Raw genomic sequence first — 24942 nt, forward strand, 5'->3', positions numbered from 1 at the left:
AGAAGAAAATTAACTTTTATTGAGTGTTTACTGTGGGTCACTCATTTTAAGTGTGTTTATCCTCACAGCCCAAACACTTAGGCACCACCCTCCTTGTTTTAAAATTGGGAAAACCCAAGTGTACATTAACTATTATTACAAGTGATTTAAAAATCAAAAGCCCGGGCTTTGAAATGAAATTCTATTAAAATCAATTTTCTAAACTACCAGAATTCTGCTGAGTTGAATGCTTTTGAAAATAAAAAGTGATATTTACTATTTATATAAACTTTTCAAAATCAACATTGTTTAGAAATTATATATTTATAAAACTAGTGAATAACTTAGAGTCTGTATCAGTAGACTCTAAGTCTACATATGAGACTCTATACAGTCAATTTCATTTTTAGAACTAAAAGTTAGACCAGAAAACAGTTTTTACTATATGTAAAAAGTCGTATTTTATTCTCCGGTAACGAAGTGTATGCATTAAAAAAGAGTTTAATAAACAGTATAACTTCAGATGAGTTAAGCTCTCAACAAGTATATCCACAGTGATATTTAAAACTATTCATTGGCACTAATGATACAGAAATATTTTCCTATAATTTCCCATTATAAAAATTATGATAAAGCAAAGAATATAGGGCCATAGAAGATAAGCCCTCACACTGAATGTTGAGAACTCTTACCATGGCTTACAGTCATTAGGCTCCTAGACTCCTCAGAGTCACATGAACAAACAGTTATTGGTAGCAATTCAAATATTCTCTGCAGGCATTACTTCTCTAACCTTAACAATCCGTTATTAATATCTTCTCATTCTTCCCCTGCACGTAGAAACATCTATAATTTCCAGAAATAATTATCTCATTCTAATAGCCCCGATTTTTTATTTATAACTTTTTCTATTTATACCATTTTGCTTATTTTTAAATCACATATAACACATAATTAACTGGCCAAAAAAATACATTTAAAAAAAAGAAGAAATACAAATTGCCCCAAATCCTATCACCAACAGTGTTAGTACTTGAGATTTTATCATTCCATATTTTCCATCTGAAAATAACATACATCAGCTTCTCCCCTCATTAAAAAAAAAAAAAAAAAAAAAAAGCCAAAGTGTGTGTACTGCACTACAAGCTGCTTTCAATACTTAATGTATCTTGAACATTCTATGGCAATAAATATAGATTAACATCATATAAAATAATTATATAATCTACAGAAAGTATATACCTATTTAATTTAACCAGCTCCCTAATGGTGAAATGTTTCCATTTTTCATTATTATAAATAATGTTGCGAAGGATATTCTTGAAGTACATCCTAAGTGTACAGCTCAATGAATTTTTTAACACACCCATATAACCAGTACCTAGATGAAGAAATAAAATGTCATCAGCACCCCCAAAAACTTTCATCGTGCCCTTTCCCAAGTCTAACTAGATACTCCTAAAAGGATATTAACACTACCCTGATTTCTAAACACTAGGTTAATTTTTGAATTTGATATATATGAAATCATTTCTATAAATTTTCAATTTTATGTGATCCACATAAAATTTAGTTAGTTTATTCACTTTTAGTTATAGCTTAGTCTAGTTATAGTTTATTCATTTTTTTTTTGCTAAACAGCATTTCCTTACACTAAAATATCACAATATATTTATCTATTCTATTGGTGAAGAACATGTGAATTGTTTCCAGTTTTTTGCTATTAAAAGTAATGATAGGGCTTCCCTGGTGGCGCAGTGCTTGAGAGTCCGCCTGCCAATGTAGGGGACACGGGTTCGTGCCCCGGTCTGGGAAGATCCCACATGCTGCAGAGTGGCTAGACCCGTGAGCCATGGCCGCTGAGCCTGCGCCTCCGGAGCCTGTGCTCTGCAACGGGAGAGGCCACAGCAGTGAGAGGGAGAGGCCACAACAGTGAGAGGCCCGCCTACCGCAAAAAAAAAAAAAAAGTAATGATGCTATGAACATTCTTATACAAGCCTTGTGATGAACATTTTAAGGAGTGGAATTACTGGGCCACGGGGCATGCTATGTTCCCTTTAGCAATACATTTATCCCCCGCTTTTCGAAAGCTCTCTTTAGGCCACCTCGCTTTTATGAAAGACCTACATTTAGTACCTGTTTTTGCTAGCCTAACTGAAAAAATTCAGAGAGAATTTTCACTCTTTATGAAAAAAGGCAAAAAGAAAAAATAGCCTTCAGCATTTGTTTTGCAGTGACCCGTTACAGTGGTAGCACGCACCCCCAAGCAGCAAGAGGCACCACCAAGCTCCGTAACAAGCCCATAGCTTTGAACTGTGTCTATTATCATTTGCGCTTTATCTTGATTTATTTTGTACATCATTAGCAAGATGTGTCCAAAGGTAAACTGCATCTTTGTTTTATGTCATTTTGGCTTATGAACAGGAATTGCTCTACTTTGGGATAGTGGGGGAAACTTGTACTGACAAATCACTTTCAGAGCAGTTTTATCAATCTAGAATTCCAACACCAGAAGGTGTGCAAATCCTGGTTGATCCACATCCTCAGCAACACATGACTTTTTCTCTTTTGCATTTTCACATTGTGGTAGGTGTCTAATTGTACTGTGCTGTGGTATTAAGTTGTATTTCCTCAAATAAGTTGTATAAACTAATACATTTGAACATTGTTTCATATGTTTATTGGCCATTTGGATATCCTCTTTTATTGGTGGCTTTTCAAGTCTTTTACCCATATGTCTACTGTTGTAGATTTTTTCCCTTAAATGTTGGGAAATAGGAGCTATTTACAGATTTGGATACACCCCCTTTTATAGAGTTAAGTTTAGGATATATATACCGGTATTACTAGGACGAGGGTATAAAAACACACATACCTTGTACTTCTTTCATAACAGTATTTCGTACATTTTCTCTTTTTTACATTTTGATTTAAGTATATAAAAGGCAACAATGATTCATTTAATGTTTATTTCTGTCTATACTTTGATGTAAATAATTTTATCCCATTGTTTGCATGGTGTATTTTTGCCCATTCCTTTGTTTGTTTTCCACTAAACATCTTGAGTAGTTTTTCTACATCAGTAAAAATAATCTACTTTATTATTATTGTTTCCTATAAATAAAATACTTGGTTGTTATTTTATTCTTCAATTTAAGGAAGTTTTAATAGTTAAGTTTATATAGATAAAAACAGACTTGTTTTTATCTCATTTCAGTTGGGGGCAGGAGAGATTACGTGCTAATGATTATCCTTTATACCAACTTGTACCAAGACCAGTTAGCCAATTCCGACTCTAGTTTCAGGAACAGTGGGGCTGTTCCTCACATTTATACAGACCAAGTTAGGGGGACAGCCCTCAAGTTATACAAAGTGGGGAATTCCCTGGTGGTCCAGTGGTTAGGACTCAGTGCTTTCACTGCTGTAGCCCGGGTTCAATACCTGGTCTGGGAACTAAGATCCTGCAAGCCATGCGGAGTGGCCAAAAAAAAAAAAAAAAAAAAAAGTGATTCATTATTTTCTGAATATTCTAGTCATATTAGAAAAAGAATGAGTTAAAGAAAAGCTATGAAGCCATCAGGTTTTCTCTATGGTGAAACCACTGTACTCCCTCTAACTATAATGGGACTGCTGCAGTAAACATGGCCCAAAATATACAGGCCTTCCATCTTTTTATCATTTATTGTAGCTTTTCCAAGGAGGAGACCATAATATTGTCCCCTGGCATCTGAGTCTTCGTAACCACCTAAAAGCTAGATCAAAGGAAACCTATGCCACTCCTATCTTGGTCTCTTAATTTTGTATATGACAACTAGGAAGATATGGTTGTGGTGCTAAAATTGGTAAGTGGAGAAGACCTAAGAATAAATCAACTACAGGTTGTACATATAGGGTGTTTCTGCGAAGTTTTAAGTACTTGATATTAAACCAAAACCAATTAGCTAAATTTTAAAAATTTACTGTAACACTTAACTTAAAAAAAATCCCTATTCGTTTTATTTTCCCTACCACGTACGCTTTGACTTTATTAGGAATGGAAACAACTATACAAGGAGAAGAAAAATCGTATATCAAAATAAAGACACATTTTTTTCCTTATCTTAGTAACCAGCAGCTGAGAACAGTATAGAATTCAATTTGCCTGCACCATCAAACTGTGTATATAAATGGGTTCTACACATACCTCAGAAATAGAAAATTGCAGTAATATTCCCAAAAATTATATAATATAAATCAAAATATTTTTTCCTTATTAAACTTTTAGATTACTCAAATTGTAATCATATGGAACCCTAAAATTAACACTAAACTGTTATAGCCTTTTCCTACATCCAGCCCTCTCTTCCTGCATAATTGTTCATCAGATACTACTCTCACACTCACGATTTTAGTAAAGAGCAAGGCCAACTGGAGATAATGTTTTACTTCTCTTATCCTTATCTGGCTGCCTCCGTAGTTTCCAAATTCCAATCTGTAATTTCTTTAGGACTAAACTGAGTTAATCACAGCTTCTCTAGAAAAAAAATTACTTTTTAATAATACAAAATTAAGCTTATATAGACTTGGATAAGAATTGCCTACAGGTGGTACAAAGAGTTACTCATTACCTTCCACTTCTAATTACGACCAAAAATACACCCAGTTTTACATAGGTTTCAAAACAAGAAAAATAAGACAACCTCAGAATTATGTAGATGAAACTATTGACACTTACTTTTATTCATTTATTATTTTCCCCCAAATTCTAGACAGTATTACAATAGGCAACCATCTAACTAACTGATGCTATCAAAGCAAAATGGGGGTAAAGAGAACATGTTTGTTACATAAAAATGAGCTTAAACCAGTTTTTCTTGCATGGGGTGTGTGTGTGGGGGGGGGGGGGCAGGGAGATTAACAGAAGAATCAAGTTTACCTGATTCAAAGGTTGGCATTTTCAAATCACCTTGGTTCAGTTCTGTGCCGTATTTTAATTTGTGATATTTTGCCCTGAAAATTTAACAATAAATTGTTGAAAGAAAAACAATTTTTTTTTCCTTTTCTACATAGGTAAGTAACTAACTACTGGTATATATTTCTCCAATGACAAATAAAGCATAATATGAATGTCTGTTTCTTTAAACTTTACTTGCAAAAGAAGTTGGAGAAAAAAAAATACTGGATGTAAAAGAAAAAAAATAGGATAAATTACCCAACTAAAATATACACCCAAGTAAAGATAAATTTTTCCTAATCTGTAAAAAAGAAAAAACTTGGACTCTATAATAAAAGATATTATTTCAATTTAAAGATTTTAATCTTTTTTTCTTTTCCCATATAAGAATCAAATCAAAATATCATCCTGTATTTTGGGCAAAACTTTGTATCTTTCAAAAGGCTTTAAATACACTGTATATAATAATACATAAAGAGAATAATATTGTTCTACTTTATTTTATTCATATAAGAAAATGAGGGACACATACCTTTCTTGTTTTAATGCATATTCTAACATCTTTATTCTTCTTACTAAATCCTTCTTCAAGTTTTCTTGACCTTTTCTTTCTCCTTGCAAAAATGCTATGCGGGCCTAAAAATACAAAAAGTTCATTTATTTTCATTTTTTTCTTAACTATACATAGGAAATTGAAAAAAGGAAAACAATAAATGTAAAATTCTGCACTTTTATTCATGACAGCAAGATTTAAAATTCATAGAAGCAGTTTATCAAACTTTCTCTGTTAGATAATACAATCACTTTAAAATAAAGATAACTATAAATTAGCTATTTGCTTATAATCTTTTTGGTCTCTAATATTAAGTTTTACATACTTTTGAAAGGAAATTTTATGTGTAAAAATTGCACCTAATTCCTAACAAACAAGTCACAAAGAACTAAAAAATATATTCACAAGTAGATAAATATTTTTCCTCAAATTAGATATTGCTTGTATAAAAAACAGTAATATTCCCTCAAAAGCATTTCTTTCATGAAATACTTAAAAATTTATAATCTTTTCCATTCTATCCACCACACTCCAAATTGTTTTATCTCTTGAAACAATTATCCAGAGTATTGCAAACAGTTTAAGTTAAGCCACTTTATGTTCAATGACCTCATTACTTTCTGTTGTCATTTTCTACAGTGAGAGAAATTTTTTTTCCTTTTAATTGCCTTATTTTCTCAGAGAGACAATTCTCCATCGTTTTCTGGACCTTCCCAGCATGTCAGCCTCCTTTATACACCCCATACTAAAGAGTAATGTTTAAGGAGGCTGGCATCTACATGGGGATATTTGCTGTTATGAACCCATTTACAATAAAATTAACTTTCATGCTCTTGCCGAGATGACCAATAGGTGTATTTGCCCATTAAGAGAAAGTAAGCTACTTTGTAAGCTAAATTATGGTTAATTAAAATTTTTTTTTAAATTTCAGTGAACATGGAACCAGAACAAATGAATTCATCTGAATAATTTAACACATTAAGTTCAGAAAAATTAAATGAAATCATTCACAACTCCGTAAGACCTGAGAAATTATACATAGCTATATAACACTTAGTCTACATACAAATTTCAAAACAAAAATAAAGATTTAGGAGAAATGGTAAAGATTCAGAACCTAATAATAGTCTAGATCCTAAAGAGAAAAGTAGCACTTCTGACTCTCTTAAGCTATGGAGCAAAGGTAGAATATATCAGTTTCATTACACAGCTTCAAGAAATTCTGATTGAGGGTTTTCTCCTGTATTGGCTTAAAAAACAAACAAACATGAATCACATACTGTAGAACCCTTATGTGACTCTAATTTCCAGATCTCATAAGTGTTTTACAATTAGCAACAGAAAAAAATGAAAGAAGCTCATTTTATTTTGCTTCTTAAGAAGTAGTGGACTTCCCTGGTGGTCCAGTGGTTAAGACTCTGCGCACCCAATGCAGGGGCCCCAGGTTCCATCCCTGGTCAGGGAACTAGATCCCACATGCATGCCACAACTAAAAAAAAAAAAAAAAAAAAGAGAAAAAAGATCCCACATGCCGCAACTGAAAAGATCCGCGTGCCACAACTAAAAAGATCTTGCACGCCACAGCGAGATCTTGTACGCAACAACGAAGATCCCACATGCCACAACTTAGACCCAGCACAGCCAAATAAATAAATAAATAAATTTAAAAAAAGTAGTAGTAGTAGTAACTGGTAATTTTCTGGTTGAGAAAGACACTGCACTCCAATAAAGATGTAAAATAAAATAAAGAAAAAACAATAGAGAAAAATAAAAAAAAAAAAGAGAAAGACACTGCAAACTAAGTGCAAGTCATACTGTCCTCTAAGGAATTAAAAAAAAAAGACTACAATCCTTCCTATTAGAATCTTATACTGTTGTGAGAATTCATTTCCACTTCTTTGGCATTTTGGTATTAAAAATCATCCATACCTAGAGAATCCAGTAAATTAAACAAAGAAGCACAAATCCTGTAAAATAGCAAGAACCCCAAAGCAACTTCTGAACAGGAGCTGAAGGGAGATAACTCACAAAGACACAAGACAAGGAAATGGTAAGAATTCATTAAAATGAAACCTTAAAAGGACATAGTCTAACATAAAATACTGGAGAGGAGAGTAAAAAGCAGATAACAACAGAAAAGTCAAGACTACTGGAACTGACCTTATGACCTGTACAGACTAAAAAGGTAAAGATTATGCCTGATAGTGATAATAAGGACCAATTAAATAACAGATTTGGCATTTAGTAAAGGATCATGGACAGTGGACTTTTCGACTGCTTTTACAGGTCATAATGCACCATGAACAGCATCATCTTTGCAAATAAACACTTTAAAAAGTAACCGCAAAAACCATATTTACAAAGACACTAACAATAAAGAAAAGGATGGATAAATTCACTATAATTAAAAAGCTTCTGTTCAAGATAAAGTAGGAATTGGCAACCTACCTGTTTTTGGACAGCCACAGAGTGAAAAATGGTTTAAAGAAAAACAATAAACAAAATTAGAATAGGCAACACAGACCCAATGTGACCTGCAAAGCCTAGTATATACTATTAAGGTTTGCAAACCTTCTACATTAATATTAGACAAAATAGACTTTATATGAAAAAAGACAAAGGACATTATATACTAATAAAAGGCTTAATACAGCAAAAAACAAAAAACAATTATAAATATTTACATACCTAATGAGACCATCAAAATATATGACACAAAAATTGACAGAATTAAAGGGAGAAATAGTTCAATAATAATAGCTGGAGACTTCGATATCCCACTCTCAGTAACACATAGAAGAACCAGACCGAAAATAAGGAAACAGAGGACTTGAACAACTCAATAAACCAGCTAGATCTAAATGACATATATGGAACACTCTACCCAACAACAACAGAATACACATTCTTCTCAAATACACAAGAGATATTCTCAAAGACAGACCACATGTTAGGACACAAATCAACTCTAATCAATTTTAAAACATAAACATCATTTAAAAAAATCTCCTGTGATCACAATGGATAAAGTTAGAAATCAGTAACAAAAAAACTTGAAAAAGCCACAAATTTGTGGATATTAAACAACACCCTCTTAAACAACTAATAAAACAAAAAAATCATAAGGAAAATTTAAAAATACTTAGAGAGGAATGAAAATGAAAACACAGCTTACCAAAACTTATGGGACACAGCAAAAGCAGTGCTAAATGAATAATTTATAGCTATAAAGGCTTACATTAAAAAGAAAGAACTCAAATCAACAACCTAACTTTACAACTTAAGGAATTTCAGAAAAAGAACAAACTAAACCCAAAGCTAGCAGAAGGAAAGAAATAATAAAGATTAAAGCATAGAAATAAAATAGAGCAGAGAAAAACAATAGAAAAAAAATCAACAAAATCAAAACTTGGTTCTTTAAAAAGATCAACAAAATTGACAAACCGTTACCTGTATTGACTAAGAAAAAAAAAAAAAGAAGACACAACTAAACTCAGAAATGGAAGTGGGGATGTTGCAACCAATTCTACAGCAATAAAAAGTATTATAAGAGTATACAAACAATTGTACACCCACAAATTGGATAACCTAGAAACACAAAATCCACCAAGACTGAATAATGAAAAAACCAGAAAATATGAAAAGGTCTATAACTAGTAAAGAGATTGAATTAGTAATCAAGAATCTCCCAACAAAGAAAACCTTTAGACTGATTGCTTTATTAGTGAATTCTACCAAATATTTAAAGAATTAACACCAATCTTTCTAAAACATTTCCAAAAATTTAAGAGGGACATTCCTTAATTCAATGAGTCCAGCACTGTGCCAAGAGCCAAAGCTAGATAAAGATACTGCAAGAAAACCAGTATCTCTTATAAACACTGATGCAAAAACTCTCAACAGAATACTAGTAAATCAAATTCAGTAGCATATTACAAAGATTACAAATCATGACCAAGTGAGATTTATTCCTGCAATGCAAGGATGGCTCAACATAAAACCAATTAATATAATATACGACATTAACAGAATAAAAAACACATGACCATGTCAACTGATGCAGAAAAAGAATGACAAAACTGAACACCCTTTTCTTGATTAAAAAAACCTCAACAAACTAAGAATAAAAGGAAACTCTCATGACATAATAAAAGCCATTTATGAGAAAAAACAACAAACGTTGTACTCAACGGTTAAAGACTGAAAGCCTTCTCTCAAAAATCAGAACAAGGACGCCTGCTTCTAACACTCATGTTCAGCATAGTACTAGAAGTCATAGGCAGAGCAATGAGGAAAGAAAAATGAAAGGAATCTAAGTTAGAAAGGAAGAAGTAAAATTATCTCTGTTCACAGATGATATGACATTATATGTAGTAAACCCAAACAATTCCATAAAAGTCTGTTACAACTACAAATTCAGCAAAATACCAGGACACAGTCAACACACAAAAATCAATAGCATTTCCATACATTATCAGTGAACAATCATGAAAGGAAATTATGAAAACAATTCCATTTACAAAAGCATCAAAAAGAATAAAATACTTAGTTAACATAGTATTTAAATAAGGAGGTGAAAGACTGGTACAATGAAAACCAGAAAATATTGCTGAATGAAATTAAAGACAGAGGGGCTTCTTTCTTTTTTTTTTTTTTGGCCACATTGTGCCCCTGGCAGTGGAAGCATTGAGTCCTAACCACTGCACCACCAGGGAATTCTCCCCAGTGACATTTCTCAGAGAAATAGAAATACACACTCTTCTCAAGGTCACATGGAACATTCACCAAGACAGGCCACATTATGGACCAGAAAACACACTTTCAGCAAATATAAAGAATTAGAAATCATACAGACACGACCTCCACTCTGAGAGCTTTTAAAATTGGCTTTAAATTCACATTTAAAGTGATTATTAATATAGTAGGATTAATATCTACCATGTTTGTAACTGTTTTCTATTTGCTGCACTTGTTCTTTGTTTCTTTATCATCCCCTCTTTTTCTGCCTTTTGTAATTTCCATTTGTATGTGTGCTCTTGGACCACAATGGAAATAAACTACTAATCAATAAAAGAAAGTTGCAAAATCTCAAAATTCATGGATATTAAACAACACAGTGTTAATTAATACATGAATCATCAAAGCATCAGGAGCAATTTGTAAGTATTTTTAACTAAATGAAAACAAAAATAAAACATCAAAATTTGTGGAATGTAGGAAAAGTAGTGCTTATGGGAAAATTTACACCAGTCAATGTATATATTAGAAAAGATCTAAAATCAACAATTTAGCTTCCATCTTAGGCAAATAGAGAAAGAATAGCATTATAAACCTACAGCAAGCAGAATAATAAAATTAGAGCAGAAACCAATAAAGCTGAAAGTATACCAATAATCAATGAAATAAGATTCTTTGAAAAGACCGATAAAACTGATTAACTTCTTAGCCAAGCTAACCAAGAAAAGAGAGAAAAAACAAATTAATACCAGAAATGAAAGAAGGATCATCACTACTGATCCCAAGGACACTGAACAGATAATAAAGGAATATTATGAACTCTATGCCCACAAACTTGATAATTTACATGAAATGGAACAATTTCTTGAAAGACAATCTACCAAAATCACACAGGCGAAAGAGATCATGTGAATAGGACTGTATCTATTGATATTAAAGAAATTAAACCAATAGTTAATAACTTTCTATATCAGAAGGAACGAGGCCCAGATGGGTTCAATGGTGAATTCTACCAAACATTTAGGGAAAAAATGATACCAATTCTCTATAATTATTCTAAGCAACAGAAGCAGAGGGTACACTTGCTAACTCATTCAATAAAGCCAGCATTACCCTACTATCAAAACCAGACAGATGTCACAAGAAAGGAAAACTACTGATCAATTATCTCTCATGAACATGAACACAGATGCAAAAACTCTCAACAAAATATTAGCAAATTGAATCCAACAATATATACAAAGAATTATGTAACAAGTGGGATTTATTTCAGGTATGTAAGGCTGGTTTAACATTTGAAAATCTATTTATGTAATCTATCATTTACTGGCTAAACAGGTTAAAGAAGAAAAACCATATGACCATATTAATAGATGCAGAAAAAGCATCCAATAAAATCAAACACTGATTCATGACAAAAACTCTCAGCAAGCTAGGAATAGAGGGGAACTTCTGCAGTCGATAAGATCATCTATCAAAAACCTACAGCTCAATATCCGATTTAATGGTGAGAAACTAGATGCTTTGCCTCCTAAGACAGGGAACAAGGCAAGGCTATCCCCTTTCACCACTCTTATTCAACGTCATACTCAAAGTCCTAGCCAATGCAGTAGACAAGAAAAGAACATTTTAATCGGAACCATAAAAAGAAGATAAGCGTGGCCCCTGAGCAAGGAGGAGATGCAAATTCATGAAGTATTCCATGTTTTTAAAAAAGAGAATTTTAAAGTACACATATTGAGAAGGAAAAAATAAGACTCTGCAGATGACATGACTGTCTATGAAGAAAATTCTAAAGAATTAACAAAAAACTCCTGGATCCAATAAGCAATTATAGGAAGGTTAGAGGATACAAAGGTAAGACAAAAATTAACTGCCTTCCTATATATACTAGCAATGAATAATTGGAATTTGAAAATTCAAACTGAAAACACATGCTCCTTGGTATCTATCTAAATTAGCTGAAAACCTGTGTCTACACAAAAATATGAACATGAATGTCTGTAGCTACTTTATTCATAATTGCCAAAACTTGGAATCAACCAAGATACCCTTCAATGGGTGAATGGATAAACACTCTGGTACATCCATACAGGGAATATTATTCATCAGTAAAGAGAAATGAGCTATCAAGCCAAGAAAAGACATGGAGGAACCTTAAATGCATATTCCTAAGTGAAAGAAGCCAGTCTAAAAGCCGACACACTGTATAATTCCAACTATATGACATTCCACAAAAGGCAAAACTAGAGAGACAGCAAAAAGAGCAGTAGTTGCCAAGCATTTGAGGGTAAGGAGAAAGATGAACAGGTGAAGCACAGGAAACTTTTAGGAATGGTGAAACTGTTCTACGTGGTACTATAATGGTAGATCCAGGACATTATGCAACTGTCAACACCCATAAACCAGTACAACACAGAATGTACTTTAATCTATGGACAAACATTAATAATAATAATGTATCAGAACTGGTTAATTGTAGCAAATGTACCACACTATTGCAAGATGTTAATAACAAAGGGAAACTGGAGGGGAGGCAGGCAGCAGTGCTATACCACATATGGGAGCTCTGTCCTATCTGCTCAATTTTTCTGTGAATCTAAAATTGTTCAAAATAAAGTGTTCGTTAACAAGCATTGGTGAGGATGTGGAGAAATTGGGACTCTTGTGCACAGTTGGTAGAATTATAATATGATGCAACCATAATGTAAAACAGTATGGAGGTTGCTCAAAAAATTAAAAATGGAACTAACATATAATCTAGCAATTCCACGTCTAGGTATATAGCCAAAAAAATTGAGAGCATGGTCTCAAAAAGATATTGCACACCCATAATTCACAGCCAGCCTATTCACTACAGCCACTGTCCATCAACTGATGAACGGATAAACAAAATGTGGTATATACAAAGAAATATTATTCAGCCTTAAAAAGGTAGGAAAACCTGTCACATGCTACATGAATGAACCTTCAGGACATGCTATGTCAAATGAGGAAGTCACAAAAAGACTACATAATTCCACTTTTATGAGGTATCTAAAGTAGTCAAGTTGAAAGAAACAGAGTGTAGAGAGGAATTCCCTGGCGGTCCAGTGGTTAGGACCCTGTGCCTTCACTGCCAAGAGCGCTGGTTGGATCCCTGGTCGTGAAAGTAAGATCCCGCAAGCTACGTGGCAGGGAAAAAAAAAAAAAGTAGAATGCTAGTTACAAGGTGGGGAGGAAGGAGGAAAGAGAATTTGTTGTTTAATGGGTTTAATGTTTCAGATTTGCAAGATGAAAAAATTCTGGAGATCTGTTTCACAACAGTGTGAATACACTTGACTAAACTGTACACTTAAAAACAGGTAAGATGATAAATATTATATTTTTAGCACAAATTTTAAAAAGTATTTTATAAGTCTTTCTTTGAAAAGGCAAAACAGATAGAAGAAATTTGCAAAACATATACCTGAGAATGGGCTCATATATATAATTCCTGAGAATGGGCTCATATATATAATTCCTGTCTGCTCCCCCAAAAGGTATACAACTTAAAAAAAAAAAAAAAAAGCCTGATAGAAATATTGTAAAAAGACTGACAATACCAGGTCACAAGATACCAAAATGGCCAATCAAGATATGAAATAGTTCTCAACCTCATTAGTATTCAGAGAAATACAAATTAAAAATACAATAAACACAACACCAGGTTGGCTAAAAATTTTTTAATCTGACAATACTATTTGTTGAGGAAGATGTGAATCAACAGAAACTCTCATAAATGACTTATGGGACCATAAAATGGTATAGCCGCTTTGGAAAGTTTTATATTATCTATTAAGGTTGAAAATATAAATACATTAAAGCCATATATTCCTAGCTACATACCCAACAGAAATGCATGTATGTATGTGCCTACTAGAAGACATGTAAAATATTCCCACAACCATTTTTTATAACAGCCAAAAACTGCAAACAATCTAAATAACCATCAGATCAGAAAACAGATAAATTGTCGTAAGTTAGTACAATGAAATACTACCAAGTAAAGTAAATGAACAAACAAAGGTTCTGAACAACAAAGATGAACCAATATTAACACTGAGGAAAAGAGCAAGACACAAGAGACAACATCCTATACGATCCACTGATATATATAAACTTCACTATCAGGCAAAACTAAACTAATACATTTAAGCAATGAACACTTAGATAGTAACATACTAAAAAAAAAAAGCAAGGAAATGATTACACAAAAAGTCAGGATAGTGGTTACCCCTATGAGGGAAGGAGGTAGTGGTGATTTGGAAGGGGCAAGTTTTAAGGCTTCTAGGGTACTGGCAGTACTCTATTTTTTGACCTCTCCAAGAGTGGTATCATGGTTGTCCTCTTTATAATAAATTGCTAATCTGTGCAATTATATTTTACACACTTCTGTAAGTTATATTTCACAATTTTTAAAAATTTTAAAAATTAATCTCACTCTTAAGAGTTAGATTTAAGAAGTATATTTTTATTATGAAGATAATGTCAAAGACCTAGGTCCTTTAGTTAAGAAAAGAAAAAGGTTCAAGAATGGAATATGTAGTAACTTCAATAAAAGATAAACTTTTTAAAGAACCATAAATTTTCATTTTTTATTTGCCAGAATCAACTAATTTTAATGTTTTTAATTATTTGACTTCAAAAGTATAAAACTGAGTAGATAATTAACTTGAAATTCATTACTACATACACAGTGTAAGGCAGAAATGAGCTTTTTTATAAATTTGTTTCCATATCCAATCTCAGTTAATTCAGAGTAACAAAACTTTATTGTTAAGACAACTTTTCTTCCTCTGAATATAGATAAAGGTACCCATTAGGGCTATATTTTATCATCTGAGTTATTCAACAATCAGTAGGTGATTATCACATGAAAATCTAAAAAAATTACTTGACACGACAGCAGAACAACTTTTTTAACTGCAAGACCACTAGAGGTCACCAGTGCAAAACATCCAACATTGATTCAGCTAATACTATCAACCTAAAGTATTTCACAATTACTGTAGTTTCCAATATTTCTAAATAAGAACATTGTGCTTAAAACAAATAAATTACTTAAAAATATGTTTTATTGTAAGATGCTTCTTACTTTAAACAAAATGTAAACTGAATGCGAACACTGGATACAGGTGATTTTTATTAATTATTTTAAAAGTCTTCACAGCTTATTTTAAAAACAGATATATTCAGAAACTACAATATCATTAAGGAGCAAACTAATATGCAAGGAATTTAAAAAGACAGTGTTAAATACTTCAGATTTGGAAGCAAATTAAAGACAAAATCAGGTTATAGCAACTACTAATAAATTCATATTATTACTATTTAAAATAGTAGGCTCTCAACAAATGTTAGGAACCTCTCCCCTTACGGATAAACTCAAATAATACAGGTGAGTCTATTCTAAGCACTTAAATATTTTGGGCTAAGCAAGGTTCAGCTGTAAATAATTTAAGGTAAAAATATAGAGTCAGCTGACCCATGGAATTTTATTTGAAATGTAAAATACAAGAAAAATTCATAACATATAGAGGTTTCAAAGCCTGCACCACAATGAAGAGTAGCCTCCGCTCGCCACAACTAGAGAGAGCCCCCGTGCAGCAATGAAGACCCAACGCAGCCATAAATAAATAAATAAATTTATTTAAATAAAAAAGTACACGGCTTTTCAAGAAGAATAAACAAAAAAGCATGCTTTCAATAGCCTGTAACATTTTTCATAAAAATAACATTTTCCAATTTTATATACTGCTAACAATTACAGGGAAAAGAGAAACAAAAAATACTAAGATTTCCAGAGGCAAATAAAACCTTTATTTTATTTTTATTTCTGCTCTTTATAATAGAGTCTAAAACAAAATTTAATAGAAATACTGCAACCATCCTCTAAAATCTCAATGTAATTTTAGATGGCAGTAGTTGGCTTAAAGCATAAAAGATTTTCAATTTTTAACTATAAAACCTGTATTTCAGTAAGTTCTCATTTATCTGGCATTTGAAAGCATAAAGCTCCAGGTATAAGCCCATTTTCTATAAATAGAAGAATTTATTTCTTTATTTATTGAAGGATCAAGGTATAAAACTATAAACCATTTTAATGGACTTTCTAAAAACACGTTTAGGGAATTCCCTGGCAGTCCAATGTTGGTCAAGCTTGTTTTCTATACTACTGAGGTACTGGCAACAAGCTTCCCTCTTTCCTCAATCATTCTATTTTGTACCAGGCTAGGAAACCAAAAGAATAAATGGACTCTACTCCTCTAACGTATTTTATTGCTATTTATGTATCTTTGAAAAGAGAATGAAATTCTTTTAAAAATATGGCTGGGTATAAACTTTTAAAAAACTAAGTGGGAAAAGCTTCTGTATAAGTGACTTTCACCTTTTACTATTTGCTTCATTGTTTTCTGCTGACAAGATTGATTCTTTGGGGAAGCCAGTAACAAAAGAATGTTGACTTAAATGAAAGATTACAGTTCTATCATAAAATAGCAAAATGGCTTTCACATGACTACAATTAGAGGAAAAAAACATTTTTTCTTGTTATTATTGGAGAGCAAACTTTTGTTCTCAAGACTGGTATGTTTCTTGAAACCATTTTTTTAAACCAAGAGATATTTCTAATTTTATAATGAAAATATGTAATTACAAATAATAATTTTACAAGCAAGTTTTTAAGAACAGCTTAATTTATTATTCTTCCTCTTAAAGTACTTTTAGTAATCAATTAAGGCAATACAGATCAGGTAAGTTATTTAAAATTACAAATCTTGAGATTGCTAAAGTGAGAAAAAGATTTAGTTGTGTAGTATGATTTTCATTAGTAGGGGTCCACATTCCTTCACTAAAACCCTTTAGGCCAGATGTGTTCCGGAAATTATTACTAAAATGTATGTACCACAAATTACTTAACGCCTTATCCAATGCAACTTGCAGCAATAACAAAATCAAACAAATACAACAAAGTAAATGAGTGTTCAGTATGTGGGATAAAGACTATAAATAGCTGTTACCAAAACAAACTTGGGTCCACTTGCCCAACACACAGCAAAGCCAATTTACTGACAATGGGTGTGGTGAAGAAAAGTACAGAGTTTACTGCAGGGCACCAAACAAGGAGAGCAGGCAGCTCATGCTCCAAAGACCTGAACTCCCCAGTGGCTTTCAGGGAAGGGCTTTTAAAGGCAACATTAGAGATGAGTGTTGCAAGGTGCTTCACAAGCTTGTAGACACTCTCCTAATTGGTTGGTGGTAAGGTAACAGGGTGATGCTTCAGGAATCTCAATCACCAACCTTCTGGTTCCAACTAATCTGGGGTCTACTGCTTGAGTCCAGCATATAATCACCCCTCTCCACCAATGGATGCAGAACAACTCAAAGATATGCATCAGATTGTTATCTATATCCCTTCAGGAGGAACTAGGAGGCCTGTGACTCTAATAACTGAGTCATATACTAGTCAGTCATTAACTACTTGAGTCTGCTCTTTAGAACTTGGGTAAGGCTAGGAGACCAAGGCCTTTTTTTTCTATAAACAAGGAACAAGGGACACAGAGGTGCTTTTGAATCTAGGAAGGCCCTGAAGGGTACTGCTCAGTTTCAACCGCCCCCCCCCCCTTCTTTGATTCTCCTCAATCCTGAGGGAAACAAGGGCAGGACAAGAAAGGAAATAACATTTTGGATACAAACATTAATCATAAATTTTGGCAGGGGGACTCAGTTTCAATTCCCTACTCCCGTTTTAACTTTCCCCCAATCTTTAAGGGAATAGGGCAACAGCCGCTCTGGCTACTTCCTGATGAAATGGGGGCATAGTCCTGCTTCAATTTGGGGAATGGACCATGAGTTAAAGATATTCCCGAGTTCCAAGCCTTGGATCTGAATCTTGCATGATTAAGATCTCAGTCTCTTGATCCATCATTGTGGTGTAACAGACCCAATTAGAATTAAGACGAAGAGTGAAAACCCAAACTTTAAATAAATCTTGGAAAATAGATCTCATTCCCTGAGGAATTCAGAAGACTAAGCCTGAAAATCAGTCTGGACCTGGCACTTCTGGGGAGACTTGTTGTTGCCAGGTAGCCAGCTGCCTAATTTTTTTTTTTTTAACATCTTTATTGGAGTATAATTGCTTAACAATGGTGTGTTAGTTTCTGCTTTATAACAAAATTAATCAGTTATACATATACATATGTTCCCATATCCCCTCCCTCTTGCGTCTCCCACCCACCCTCCCTATCCCACCCCTCTAGGTGGTCACAAAGCACCGAGCTGATCTCCCTGTGCTATGTGGCTGCTTCCCACTAGCTATCTACCTTACGTTTGGTAGTGTATATATGTCCATGCCTCTCTTTCACTTTGTCACAGCTTACCCTTCCCCCTCCCCATATTCTCAAGTCCATTCTCTAGTAGGTCTGTGTCTTTATTCCTGTCTTACCCCTATGTTCTTCATGACTTTTTTTCTTAAATTCCATATATATGTGCCAGCATACAGTATTTGTCTTTCTCTTTCTGACTTACTTCACTCTGTATGACAGACTCTAGGTCCATCCACCTCATTACAAATAGCTCAATTTCGTTTCTTTTTATGGCTGAGTAATATTCCATTGTATATATGTGCCACATCTTCTTTATCCATTCATCCGATGATGGACACTTAGAGCTGCCTAATTTTATCTAAGTAGGTTTAACTTCTGATGTGGTATTAACATATACATAACAGGAGCTACTGGCCACTACACATACATCTCTTTTTCCTACTAAAAATCTAAATCTAATAGAATCTAACAATTTTATTGTTATGTAATACTCTGGCTAAAGAACCTAGCACCTCCTGCTAGGAAGCTAGGGCTTGAGCTGTCTCATTTGTTACTATTATAAAAGAAAAAATTTAATAATTACAAGAGATCTTGAGACTATAAGGTTGCAGCTGGCAGGTGCCAGCAGACACTGCTTTGAGAACAGCTGGTGCCATCCGTGAGTCCAACACAGTTCAGAAAATGCAAATTCCCAGCTAAACAGAAATGTGTCTAAAATCATGTCCACAATGGCCACCAAGTTCCACCTTGGATGCCTGAACCACAGTTACTCAGTTTTGATTTCTAAATGCATTTTTCTCCCTTAATGGTTAAAGGAGATGTACAACATATGTCTGACAGGCCACAAAACAGGCTATTCTACTTTAAGTTAAATCATGATGTATAAGGCAGAAAGATTTCCCCATACCTCAATGTGGGAAAATTTCTTCTATCATTTCCCCTTTTGTTTGCAAATCTTTCCGTAGATCAAAATATTTGTTCCTAGATGCTAGGATGGTTGTTGCTTCCTCTGGGTCCATCACGTCCTTCGGTGCTAGGCCTAATTCTGTGTGTGTGTGTGTGTGTGTGTGTGTATTTACCTAGTTATCCACATTGGATGAAAACTAATCAGACATAGTGAACAAGCTCAGAGCTATGATAATAGAGAAGCATTTTGTACTCTATACATTTTATCAATTATACCAAATTGTAACACAAACACTGTACATGTGCTTTTAGCAGTGGACTTAAAGCAAGCAGCAATACATGTTATGAGTAGTTATACTCTGTGACAACTTTACTAGAGAATTTTTTCATCCTTAACACTGGGGCCACCGGTATGGTGTGAAGTAAAACAATAACTTTCAGTGTTGCTAGGGAGACAAATATTTGGTAATCAATTCAATTGAATTAGTAGGATAGGTCTTACAGGCCTGGTCTGGATTCCTGGATCAGCTGCTTACCACTGCTGTCATCTCCTTCTCATCCTGGTGTGGGTGTCACTTGGGGTCAACGGTCCTTTCTATAGCCCAGCCCACTGCAGAAGCCTAATTTCTTAAGTGGGAAGTATGAATTAAAGAGTCAATGTCCTTCAGTTTCGTTGTGCATTAGCCAATTAAGAGTAATTAATAAGGATCCTTTTCTCTAGATTGGAGACAGTCTTTTAAACTATGCCTTTCCCAGCATGCATAATCTCCTGGTTGCAGATCACGGGGTATTTGATTTTCATCCAAAGATAGCTTGTTGCGATAAACTTTAGAAACAAAGTTAAGAGTGTCCTTTTAATAATTCAACTAAACTTTACAATTATGTGACTTAACAAAGAGCTAACTGGGAAGTGGGTCTAAGGCAGTAAAAACAGACCTCAATTAACAAAACTAGAATATCCACTGAAACAATCTTTTTCTCCCTAAAATTGCCTTCATTTCTACCAAATATAGCCAAATTAAGACTAATTTAATCACAAAATAAGTCTGATTAATTGGTCACAGAGGCACTAACAGGCCATCCAGGAACTTTTCATAAGGAATCTCAGATTGAATTCTTTAAAAGCCTCTCAAGGCCAGGAAAGCCACACCAAAGGCTTGCCACAGTCTGCCTGTGATATCTATAGATCTGAGTGAATTCCTCTCTTCCAGAGGTCTCCAAAATATCTTGAGATTCCTGCACCTGCCAGGAGGTGTTCTTCCTTATTCACCTGTTAAGGCTCCTGGGAACCTAAGAGTTTTCAATTTCTGGAGGAATCAGATATAGAGAAGATAAATGTTTCAATTCTGCTTACAAAGGTATAATTTACCAAAATTTTCTAAGTTATAGCTGAAGGAGACAGGTTTCCTTATATCTGGAGAACACAAATTAAAAGCCAGTAAGATTTCAAAAAAAACCCATAAAAATTATATAACTATATTAACCAATTCACTCAGTCCTGTGTAACTAATATATATATATATATATATATATTTTTTTTTTTTTTTTTGCGGTATGTGGGCCTCTCACTGTTGTGGCCTCTCCCATTGCGGAGCACAGGCTCCGGACGTGCAGGCTCAACGGTCATGGCTCACCGGCCTAGCCGCTCCGCGGCATGTGGGATCTTCCCAGACCGGGGCACAAACCCGTGTCCCCTGCACTGGCAGGTGGACTCTCAACCACTGCGCCACCAGGGAAGCCCTGTAACTAATATTTTATCTTAGTCTTTTGTTAATGGTTTTATGAAGCCATCAGGTTTTCCACTAGAATTCTTTTTTTTTTTTTACCCAGTTCAGCAGTATGATTTGAAATTTATCAGAAACCTATACTTGTCAAAAAGTTATTTCTATGAAACTTCTTGAAGGTGAAGCATTTGTGCAGAAGCATCAGAGTAAAACTCTACAAATGACAAAAGACTTTAAAAGGTATGGTTTAAGATCTGATGACAATGCAATTCACAAAGAAACCTGGTTATTGTTGTGACCTGCAACTTTTTAAGATAATAACTAGAATTATGACTGATAATATTATAACAAGACACATCCAAGGGCTTCCCTGGTGGCGCAGTGATTGAGGGTCCGCCTGCCAATGCAGGGGACACGGGTTCCTGCCCCGGTCCGGGAAGATCCCACATGCCATGGAGCGGCTGGGCCCGTGAGCCATGGCCGCTGAGCCTGCGCGTCCGGAGCCTGTGCTCCGCAACGGGAGAGGCCACAACAGTGAGAGGCCCGCGTACCACAAAAAAAAAAAAAAAAAAAAAAAAAGACACATCCAAATTTTAGAAATTTTACATTATTTCTGGAACACTTACATTAATGACATTTACCCATAATAACTAAAGGTTTATCACCACTCATTTGACAACTTTTCCCATGTAACTTAACAAATCAAGTAATCCTAACTAACTAGTCTAATATCTCTCTGAGGTGCTTCAGGGGCCCTATGGAGCATCCCAAAGTTAGTGAGAAATCAGAACATCAATCAGAATTTGATCTTTGCTAAAAACATCAATGAGGCTTCAAAAAACACTCAGTCAAATAGGATTAAAGGTCACTATGAAATAATACTCACTTAACCAGAAGGGAAAATCCAATTAAAGTGGCATTCCACTCAAAACCAGATTACCAAGTCCTATGCCTTCCCCCTCCCCACAGAAGGAAATTTCCAATTAAGGCAACCCAGTAGGAAAGAATACCCTGGTGTCATCACATGGAGGTTCTGTCAATTACCAGAGATGACTTACAGATCAGGACCAGAGCCTTGTTTCCTTCACCACAGAAGCACCATGGACGGTGACGCCTGGTCGACAGCAAGAGGCTGCCCTTAAGACAAAGGTGTTCAGGAAGCTGCTGGACAGGATCTGAGAGCTGCCACCAGCCAGGCGCCGATGTGCCACAGGCAAGATGCCCACTCTGGATGACAGTCCATTTGTGGTTTCCAAAACTGTTACTGAACCAAACTTGGGTCCAGTCACCCAACACACAGCAAAGCCAATCTACTGACACTGGGCTATGGTGAAGTAAAGCACAGCATTTATTGCAGGGCACCAAGCAAAGAGAAGGGGCATCTTGTCATCAAAAGACCCAAACTCCTTTATGGCTTTCAGGGAAGGGTTTTTTTAAAGGCAACATTAGAGGTAAGGGTTGCAGGGGGCCTGATCAGCTCATGAACATTCTTCTGACTGGCCAAACCCAAAGCCAGACATCAATAACTTTGCCTTAGAAAAGAATTCTTAACATAACTTAGACTCCAGGTGGCATAAGAAAACTATGAATTGGCAAGCAGGATGAAAACTATTTGTCAGCCCAAACAAACATCATACTAAGAAAACTGGATTACTAAACCAAATCAACTGTCTTTGTTTTACCACCAATTAGACAAATGTTACTAGAATATAAGCTCTATTAAAGTATGAATATTTGTCTTTTGTTCACTGATATATTCCTATTATCAAGAACATTGCCTGGGGCTTCCCTGGTGGTGCAGTGGTTGAGAGTCCACCTGCCGATGCAGGGGACGCGGGTTCGTGCCCCGGTCCGGGAGGATCCCACATGCCGCGGAACGGCTGGGCCCGTGAGCCATGGCTGCTGAGCCTGCGCGTTGGGAGCCTGTGCTCCGCAACGGGAGGGGCCACAACAGTGAGAGGCCCGCATACCACAAAAAAAAAAAAAAAAAAGAACATTGCCTGGAATATGTAAAAACTCAATAAATATTTGTTGCTAAATAAATGAATTAAGTCATAATTACAGTTTCTCAGTTTACTCAACTGTAAAATATGGGAGTGACCATATATATACAATCTCTTCCTGAATCTCAAATCTCAAAGTATGTAATTCATCTATGGTAGGTAATATTTCTTTAAAGAAAATGTAAAGTTTTTCACATGCATAAAGGAAAAATTTACTTTGGTCAAGTAACTGTGTTTGTGATTTGGTAATTTTTAAATCTAGTCTATGTTAATTCAGTATATTAATGACCAAAAATTAAGAAAATATTTAAGACATTTAAGAAACTAAGCATGAATAAGCTGAAATAATCCTAAACTTAGGAGTCTTACATATCTATGCTCACATTTGTTGCTACAGTACTAAATCTAATCAAGGTACAGTTTTTTAACCTAAAATTTTACATTTTCAAGGAAAAAAGGCCTGAACACAATCCCTAATATATAACTAACCTTAAGAATGTCAACTAAGAAAACAACTTTTTTTTTTGGAAATCCCCTTTAACAGTTCAAGTAAGACACCATTACTCAATAGAAGTTTCCACAAAATAGGATGTCTCTGATGTAGCCCACAGCTACCACAGTTGTTCGTCTAAGAAGATACCTTGGGCTTTAGTTCTCTGGAATTCTGTGGAATACCCTGGGTTAAATTTAGTTCATCTTCCCACAAGGAAAGCTTATAAAAGGATTAAATTTACTCTTCTTCCTGAAAAATCCTTGGTAAGAATTAAAACTTAGCTGTTAATAAGTCAGCTAACTTTTAAAAAGAAAGGTGCCTTTTACATATCTAGGGGAAAAATTATTCATGTAACTTACTAGCTCATTAAAACCACTCATATATTTAACAAAATGCAGTGCACTGCTCATGCAATTTTGGCACCAGGAATTCTAATAGCTTAATTTGTTGCACATCTTTAAAACTAATGGAAAAGTAATGATATGAATATATGACAGGTATATAGAAAGTCCTAGAATGTGCATGGCTTGCCATGGTTATATACCTCGAAGTGCAATTCTCTTCTGATCCCCAATAAACCCATCTTTGCTAAAGAAGTAACTGTCAGTCTATTTGTTTTTTTAAACTAACTCAGGTTCTGCTGCTCACCACTCAAAAAGCCAATACTCAACAGGGTGTTGGTTGGAAAGGAAAAGTTCCTTTATTCAGTAGGCTGGCAAACTGGGGAGAAGGTGGACTCGTGTCCAAAAACCAACTCTGAAGATTCTGCTTGACCATGAAAGTTTTTAAAAGGAGAATCATTTTGAGAGGGGGTAGAGTCTTTGTTGTCTTCCACTGTGTGCAGACTTTCTTCTGATTGGTTGGTGGTGAGGTAATAGGGCAGTGTTCCAGGAATCTTGTGCTCAGCCTGAAGTTACCATCCTCCACATGTGTGGGGGCCTTAGTTCCTACAGAAGAACTCAAAGGTATTGTTATATATATTCCTTGAGGAAGAACCAGAACCCTGCACTATTGTTCTTGACTATTGCTCCTTTGTTGCTGCATTCCCTCCCTTCTCTGATAAGCAACTGCTTGAATCTGCCCTTTGGATGGAATTCAGGACCACAGTATAATCAGCTGCTTCAGGGTCAAGTTAGCAATACATAGTACTAGGTTCTATTTTCATCAGCCTTTGACCAGATACGATCACATCATTTAGCCCTGTTAAATTAAACACGGAAGCCATTAGACTGAGTTGGTTATAATGCCTTAGGAGCCTACAAAGCCAAA

At 34.7% G+C, this 24942-nt stretch overlaps 1 protein-coding gene across 1 annotated transcript in view; it reads right to left on the reverse strand.

Annotated features, from left to right (window-relative positions):
* The window catches only part of STRN3 (striatin 3), a 115561-nt gene that overhangs the window by 48637 nt on the left and 41982 nt on the right, over nt 1–24942 (reverse strand). Inside the window, exons 2-3 of the mRNA XM_081228279.1 lie at nt 5445–5548; nt 4895–4968 (exon numbers count right to left, since the gene is read on the reverse strand). Of these exons, the coding sequence (XP_081084405.1) occupies nt 4895–4968; nt 5445–5548 (178 nt within the window). The remainder of the gene's footprint in view (nt 1–4894; nt 4969–5444; nt 5549–24942) is intronic.

This window comes from Mesoplodon bidens (genome assembly GCF_964165515.1).
Source record: "Mesoplodon bidens genome assembly, chromosome: 3".
NCBI lineage: Eukaryota > Metazoa > Chordata > Mammalia > Artiodactyla > Ziphiidae > Mesoplodon > Mesoplodon bidens.